This window comes from Chlamydotis macqueenii, chromosome 1 (genome assembly GCF_036417535.1).
Source record: "Chlamydotis macqueenii isolate bChlMac1 chromosome 1, bChlMac1.mat, whole genome shotgun sequence".
Classification (NCBI taxonomy): Eukaryota; Metazoa; Chordata; class Aves; order Otidiformes; family Otididae; genus Chlamydotis; species Chlamydotis macqueenii.
Window position 1 is genome coordinate 172,203,231 of NC_141556.1, and position 8,071 is coordinate 172,211,301.

The following is an 8,071-nucleotide window of genomic DNA, read 5'->3' on the forward strand; positions in this document are numbered from 1 at the left end:
AACACTTTCAGCAGTAATATGTTGCTATATAGGTCAGCTGCACCATGCAACTAAGCCTCTGAAAGACACAACTCTGCTAAATTAGCACTGAAAAAAAGCTTTGTAAAAAGATTTAAAAAAAAAACCAAAAAACAACCCAAAACCGAACCACAATCTACAACACATGCTCCTCTCTCTTCCCTCATTCCAGTCATAGGCATAGTCTCAGACAAAGAAGTCTCAGATCTATAAAATTTTTCCAGAACATTTCTACTGAACAAGAAAAAAATACTAGAAAACACAGTAGTAAAACCACAAAGTCAGTAGTAAAAAAAAAAAACAAAAAAACAGAGACAAAACAAAGAAGAAAGAGTTTTTTTATATACACCCACACACACGTACACAGAGGTTAATACTCCCAGATTAACTTGATACCTTAAAATACTTGTTTGAGGGGATGAAAATAATAGACAATTAAGCACTATTTTCATGCAAAAGCCACTCCATACACCCAGCATTAACGCTTTGTTTGATATAAGATTAAAGAAGAAATACAAACAAGAAAGCACAGATAAAGTCAGCATTCAAGAGCAAGTTTACTATGCTTCCATGCAGAAGGAAGACAAGTCGGTTTTGCTACCTGTAAATAGGAGAAGACAAAGAAAAGTTCCAGGTATATTCCATATAACTGACAGCATACAATTCTAAAAAACACAGAAGCCATGGAAATCTGTGATGTAAACTTAGGTGTAGTTTCCTTAATACAACAAAGTAAGTGTGCAACAGGACTGGAAGATTACCAGTAGGGCAGAAAAGTGAAATTTTCTAAAAAGTGGTGAGGTTTTTCAGTTCTTGTTTTCAAGTTTTTCCAAATACTGTGCTTGTTGAAAGTTGCAGTTTGAATTTGTTGTACTAAACAAGAGAGCTCCACTTTTCATCCTTACCTTTAGATGCAAAACAAACTTAAGCTAAAATAGGACATATGCTATAAAGTTCCTTTTGATTTAAAAAAAAAAAAAAGCAAGCTTTCAAAAATTATAGTTGCTATTTTTTTTAAGATAGTAACAAGAGATTCTCAATTCTTTATGTCTAAGTTTACACATACAATGAACAAAATTAAGTATAGTTTTTAAAACTGCAACTAAACCCAAAGTAAGGTATGATATTTTTTTCCATGTTCTGAAAATTCCAAGTCACAAGTCGAACCATCAGATGTTACAGTTAAAATTATAAATTGTCTTTCTATTATGAGAAGTGAACTAATTGCATATAATTGTCTTATTTTACGGCTTCATTACTATTTTTTTCTTGCAGTATTGTATTCCTTCAATATTTAAGGAATTTTTTAATGTCCATCTGTGAAATCACATTGCTACTAATGGGTTTGCATGAAATCAAACAGATTACCCAGTATCAAACCTAGATGACATGGGATACAGGTATCAAGGATAAATGTATCTGCATAGCCTTCTCAAGAAAAGATCAATCCATGGTAATAAGAAAGTGCAAATGAATGGAGCAAATGAGGGTAAGGTTGTTGCAGAATTTCAACTGTTATTGTTATTTAGCTTGCTTCATAGCCAATAAAAATTCACATAACTCAGCAGTCAGAGCACACATTGCTTCTTGCCAAATCAATATAGCAGAAACAAAAATTACTGTAATGGGATTTCAGAAACAACCGCCTATCTTAAAAATTACAAATTTATATAGATGTGCTGTAAGAAAAAAGTTACCACAATCTAGGCAATTTTAAGAAAACTCTTAGCATGTGCCCATCACTTTTAACAGAAAACTAAAGTTAAGCTAAAAATGGGTAGGTGCAGAAGAAGAGAAAGTTGGCTTCTGTTAGATGAAGTTACGTGAAAGCAGTTGCATCAGTTAACTGCTGCCTTCAACAAAGAGCAATTGAGCTGTGTTAGCAAAATAATGCAACTGAAAGACATGGCAATTAAAATCAGATCAAACAGAATTCACAGATAACATTTTTAAACAACTTGGTGAAAAAATTTTTACAGGAGAGAAGACTAGAGGCTCACTTTATTGAACAAATTAAGTGATTCAGCTGCCAAGCACCAGTTCAACAACCTGAAGTGCTTTAAAATTTTGCATATATTGTTCCTAAAAAATTGTTGCTATAAACGGTTAAAAAGTAAATGTTTACACCTAAGTTCAAAACAAAAAAGTGTCATTTTAAGAGAAAGATGCTTAAAACATCACTTTTCATTTGTCCTCATCATTAGCATTAAACAGTCTAGTCTTTGCTCTAACATGTCGCTATTGCACCCCTCTGTGGAAGAACAGTGAAAAACAGCTCACATTTGTTTTAATCATAGTATTTTAAAATTTGCAATATCTCTATATAGAAAATTTGTATTTAATTTCAGTATATCAGGTTTCAAATAAAGTGTAAGCATTATATATACATTTACTTCTGTCCTGGAGAATTGTAAGGCAGAATTTTATAATTGCTAAATAGAAAGAAGAGTCTGGAAATTTCTTGCTCAAGTTTTCTCTAAGCAGAACTCTTTCTCGACAAGGAGAATTTTACCCTAATATCAGTAGACTATACTTTTAGTCTGCACATAGATCTGGAGCCGGAGATTTTACCTGCCTGAGAAATGTACCATTCCTCCTTAAGTAAGCAAAGCAGAAAACAGCATCAGAAAAATTACTTTTTCCCTTCATAATTCTTTTTCTAGCCTTCCAAAGTCAAATTGATGCATAGGCAGGATATGCAAAACAGTTCTGTAACCTCCCAGCATCCCTATCAGCTGAATAACTCCAAGTAATGATAAACAATCACTAAGCTTAACTGATGGTCTCAGGTTCACACTGACCCTGTTCCCAAAAGAAGTTGAGAGAAGCAGCATAAAACAGCATCTTATTACAGTTTATCTTTAGAATGTCTTCTCTAGAAAAAAAATAAAATTGAATTAACTTGGCCAAAAAGGGACTTATTTGAAAGAAAAAAAAAGTGAGATGTGTTTAAAAAGGAAGGGGGTTTCACTGAACACGTAAGTAGCGGAGTTGGAGTTGCAGTCAAAAGTGGCATTTACTAGTTGAACGTCAGAGGAAAAGAAAGGTAGATTAGAAGTAGAAGGTGGCTGTTACTCACCTCTCCTGCTCTACATCTTTTTTTAAAGCCCCTTTCTACTCATAAGTACAATTTAAGCACTCTAATTGTGCTGTGACAGCTTCACTTTAAGCAGCTGGCAAGGCTACTAACTCCTGGTATCTGTCCTGCCCAGCTACACAGTCTCTTGTACTGACTGTCAACCAGCTCCTGAAGTCTTGTAGCTTCCTGCACACAAATTTAAGCAAGTTGACATGGATTTCAGTTTGTGTAAAAAGTCTGCTTTATCTACCATGGTGGTGCAGGAATCAACAAAAAAAACCTCAAATACTTCTACAGAGGGCAGTGGGTACAGTAGACAGCCAGGAGGTAATAACCTAAAAGGCCCCAAGCTAAGAGTTATTTATTACTCAGAGTCTTAAGATTTTTTTCTAGTACTTTCAAAAATCCAAGTTTTGGAACTTTTGAAAAGATGTTCCTAAGAACATCCTTTAGATAAGAATGACAAGTTTTACTTCTCTGTACATATCTAGAGCACAGTAGACAATGACTTTCATTCAGCAACAGAACTCATTCACACAGCATTTCTCCCTCAATAAAAGCACTAAGCTTTTTAACATTACCTTATTTACAGCTTCCTCAATAACTAGCACCATAGGTAAGTGCAATGCTAATACTTCGCTGAATTAAAGTTTACATGTCTAAATCCTCTTCATTCTCAGAAGCAAGCCAAGATGCTTTAGAGATGTCCTACAGTCTGTGAAGGCATTGTCTTTTTACTGCAAGCAGAGTACCCCCCTGCCCCTCCATCTACCCATAAGCCACAATTAACAAACTTCATAAATCAAGAAAATTAGTCTTAAAAGTATACTTTAAGGTACACTTTACCTCCTACATTTAGTCAGATAGGAAAAGGCCAGATGGAAAGCACGAAGAAAAGGTAAGAGAAGTTTGCAACAGCCATCTCAAGTTGTGGTTCTGGTAGGCTGAGTTACAATTAAATGGTGGGCACACATTGATATGAAATACAGCAAGCTGAAAATAGGAATTTGTAACACCTCATCTGCTTACTCTTCTTAAAATACATTAGCAGTTCTACTCTCTTTAGGACATCAAAGCCTGGCATTAAAAGGTTCTCCCCTTTACTGGAATCCAGTAATAACGAACTGATCCAGAAGCACATCTGCCTCTGAAGGTCCTTCATTTCTAGTTGGGGAAGAGTAAGAATTCTAGGAGTATAGACTGGCTTCTACTATATGTACATCCCTTTAATTCTAAACAAAAGTAATTTACAGCTTGTGGTGAGTTGACCCTGGCCAGCAGCCAAGTACCCGTATGGCTGCTCACTCACTTGCTGCCTCCAGTGGGAGCAGGACAGAGGAGAAAGTGGGAAGACAAGAGCAAGAAAAGTCAGGTGCAAGTTCTCTGAAGTTTAAATAGTGAAGGAAAGAGAACAGTGAATTTAAAACAAAACAACAATCGCTCACCACCTCCCACAAGCAGACTGATGCCCAGCAGTCTCTGAGCAATAACCACCTCGGAATCCACGCCCTCACCTCCTCTTTCTTCCTCTCTACCTCCAGTTTTCATTGCTAAGCATGATATTAGATGGTATAGAATATTCCTTTGGCCAGATCAGGTCAGCTGTATAGCTGTGTCCCCTCTCAATCTCATGACCACCCCTAGCTCACTGGGGACAGGGGGAGGCAGAATGGGGAAAAGAGTAAGTCTTGATGCTTTGCAAGCACTGTCCAGCAATAGCCAAAACACTGGTGTGTGTTTACAGACACTCTTTTAGCCACAAATCCAAAGCACAGGAAGGTTCAGGCTGCTATGAAGAAAGTTAACTCCATCCCAGCCAGACCCAGGACGTAGGTTTATTTTAAACCAATACAAAATACAATACTCACAGAAACATATTCAGGGATAGAAAGCTGATCTTCAGGAAGAGCCTTTAGTTTCTCATAGCAATCATCTGTTAATTCCAAGTCTCGCAAGCTACGACGGATATCACCAGCCCTCTCCCTTAACTGATTATTCGTTTCCTCCAGTTGCTTCTGTCTCAATAAAATAGTTTCCATTTCTTGTTTCATTAGAGCCTGATGTTTCCTTCAATATTGATTTGAAAACAGAAGGCATTAAGCAGTGAGTAATATAAGTGACAAACCTCCACAATACCCTGGGAGTGAGCTATGCTTATTTTGTAGAAGGAAAAATTTACAGAGAGATTAGGTAAGTAGCACAAGAGTGCCTACCACCACGGTTACACAATCATATCAGACACGGTATATATAAAAAGCCAGGAACTTCATAGTCATTGACAATACAAAGCCAAATTTGAGAAGTGACAATTAATCTCCACATATACTGACTTGAAATTATAAATTAGTCTTAATTTACCAATTAAAAGGTTAAAAACATGAAAAAAAAAAACAGAATATATTTCCACACAAACCCATGCAACTAGTAAATCACCAAATAAAGCAATAGTAACTTCAATTTGTGTCTTACCAAGTTTCAGCATATATATGCTTATGGTTTATTCCACACATAACCCTTCATTTTCTATCCAGTGTAACATACAAAGTTGGAGTCCTTTTTAAAAAAGAATACAAACACCACTATGCTTAAACAAGCAACCTTACTTCCAGCCTTAAAACAATATCATCATCACCCATGACAAGGTATTATACAGCAAATGAAACTGCACATCACTTAGAGATGTTTTAAAGTCTTTATTTTATTTAAATCAAAGGCAACTGACCTACTCTTTTGGAGGTTTTAGCTGTAACTCTTGAAAACATATCCAAATTAAATCATTCTTCAAAACACAACAACTCCTACATTATTTTAAAAGCAATATTAAAAATACTAGCTAGTACTACAAGGCAATGTCTGCCCAACTGGTTTCCAAATGCCAAAAGAAAGTCCCTTTACCTTTCCCAAGTAATCTAGGCTGTAGTTATTAAAAATTCAACTTAAATTGATGGAGTCTGCCCCTTGACCTACTCCTTTTGCTCTTTAGTGGTTTTAAGAATGTTCTTACTCCCAGTTCCCATTAAATTTTGAAGCCAGGTAACAATAAAACCAAAACCACAAACTTAGCCGGTGAGAGTTGAATTCAAATTTACTTATAGGTAAATTAAATATGTAAATTCCATTTTTAGAATGGAAACACTGTATATAATTTGCAAAAGAAGTCCTACTCCTGCAATTCATAATCATTAGTTTCCATTAACTGTCCATGAATTAACCTGAATTCATATTAATAAGTTATTAAAGGTGAAGTTCTTAATTTCACTTCCATCATCATACCTAGCATCTTCTTGCTGTAATGCCAACTGACTATCCAGTCGTAAAGACAACAGCTGCTTTTGGTGGATAGCATCATTAAGCTTCTCTTCTAGCTCTTCAATCTAAATATAAAGAATTTAAGTATAAAATTAAGAAAATAAGGTACATTGGTAATTTTTTAAAAATATTATACAAAAAGAACAGCTTGAAAGAAAAAAGTGGAGAGTCTGATGCCCTGGGAAGTGCAATAGTGATTGTCTAACACCACCTCTAAATATGCTAAGGTTGTATTTTATTTTATGAATAAAATTAGATTTTGCTCTAATGAACTAAAAATAAAAACCAATTAGTTCTAAAATCTATCTTTTCAGCCAAACAGCTACTACTTCAGCTAATTTCAAACTAGGCTTAAACTCTGGGCAGCAAGCCAGCGAAAGTCACAGTTAGTACACAGTATTAGGTTGTAAGTGTGGACTGCACACAAATGTGACAAAGCTTTTACACCTTTCTTAAGGTGTAAAGTTTAAGTTTAAGTTTAAGTTTCATGCATCTCAGTGGAAACTGTAAGCAACAAAATGTCCTACTATTAGCATGTTGGTATATTCTAGTCAATCTTCATTACAGATCATTGAATAATATTCAGATTACTTTCTCTAGTCTTACACAAGTTCAGGTTAAAAGCCCTATTAAGCTGCTTACATCAGTTACAAAATTATTTTTCATTTCTGAAAGAAAATGGGTCTTTTTCCTTTGTTTTTAGGAAAGGGGAAACTAATATGATTCCACCTCATTTATTTATAACTAATGCCTTGGACAAGTCCGCCAAGTATTCCATATCCTTGTTTCCTCTTTTTCTCATTAAAAATTCAAATAAAACCAATCAAATAAAAAAACACCAAAAAACCCCCAAACAACTAAGTAAGCATGCATTTCACAGAAATTCTTTTCAGAACAGAAGTTTCTACCATACTCTAAAAGCACCAGAAGCAAGAAAATACTATACAATGAAAGGAACAACACTTCTTACCTTGGTCAAATATTCTACTTTCAAGTTGTCAATCATCAAGTTTTTTTGAGACAACTCTATTTTAAGCAGCTGAAGATTATGGAGCAACTCCTTCCGTTCAATCAATTGCTTTGTGATTTTAACAGTACCTTCTCTTTCTTCAGAGGAAGAAACATCATCAGTTGGTATTGTGGTTTCTAAGCTAATATCTTCAGACTCCAAGGAGCTAGAAATGTTTACTTTCCTGATTTCCTTAGAGCTTTTATGTGACATTTTCCTCCACTATTTGAAAGCTTTTTTAAAGTTATACTTTGAAGAATCAGCTGCAAGAATGAAAACAATAAAGTGAAAGGCATTATGTCATTATGAAAAATTAACCAGTTAAAAGCACTTCTCAGCATCACATTAACATATTTTTGATCACCCAAGAAAACCATTTTAAGCTCTGAAGAAGGCAGTTGTGCAAGAACTCTTCCTAAATCATTACTAACAAGGGCTTTGACTGCAATAAGCTAAACACAGGTGTAAATCAAGGTTATAGTAAAATGTTATAGCGACATCGAGATCTGCACCTGTTTTTCAGAGTCAGAAGAGCAAGCACTGAAAACTCTTGAGATCCATGAGACATACAGTGTCAGAGAACACCCAGTAAGGGGCATAAGAAGACTAGCTAGAGAAAACAGGAAAGGAATACTTTGAAGCCCACCTCTGTCTTT

At 35.2% G+C, this 8,071-nt stretch overlaps 1 protein-coding gene across 1 annotated transcript in view; it reads right to left on the reverse strand.

The window, feature by feature from the left end:
* Positions 1-7,664, reverse strand: part of PIBF1 (progesterone immunomodulatory binding factor 1) — a 121,326-nt gene extending 113,662 nt beyond the window's left edge. Inside the window, exons 1-3 of the mRNA XM_086741603.1 lie at positions 7,377-7,664; positions 6,371-6,471; positions 4,966-5,164 (exon numbers count right to left, since the gene is read on the reverse strand). Of these exons, the coding sequence (XP_086597729.1) occupies positions 4,966-5,164; positions 6,371-6,471; positions 7,377-7,628 (552 nt within the window). The 5' untranslated portion in view covers positions 7,629-7,664. The remainder of the gene's footprint in view (positions 1-4,965; positions 5,165-6,370; positions 6,472-7,376) is intronic.
* Between the last annotated feature and the right edge of the window lie 407 nt (positions 7,665-8,071).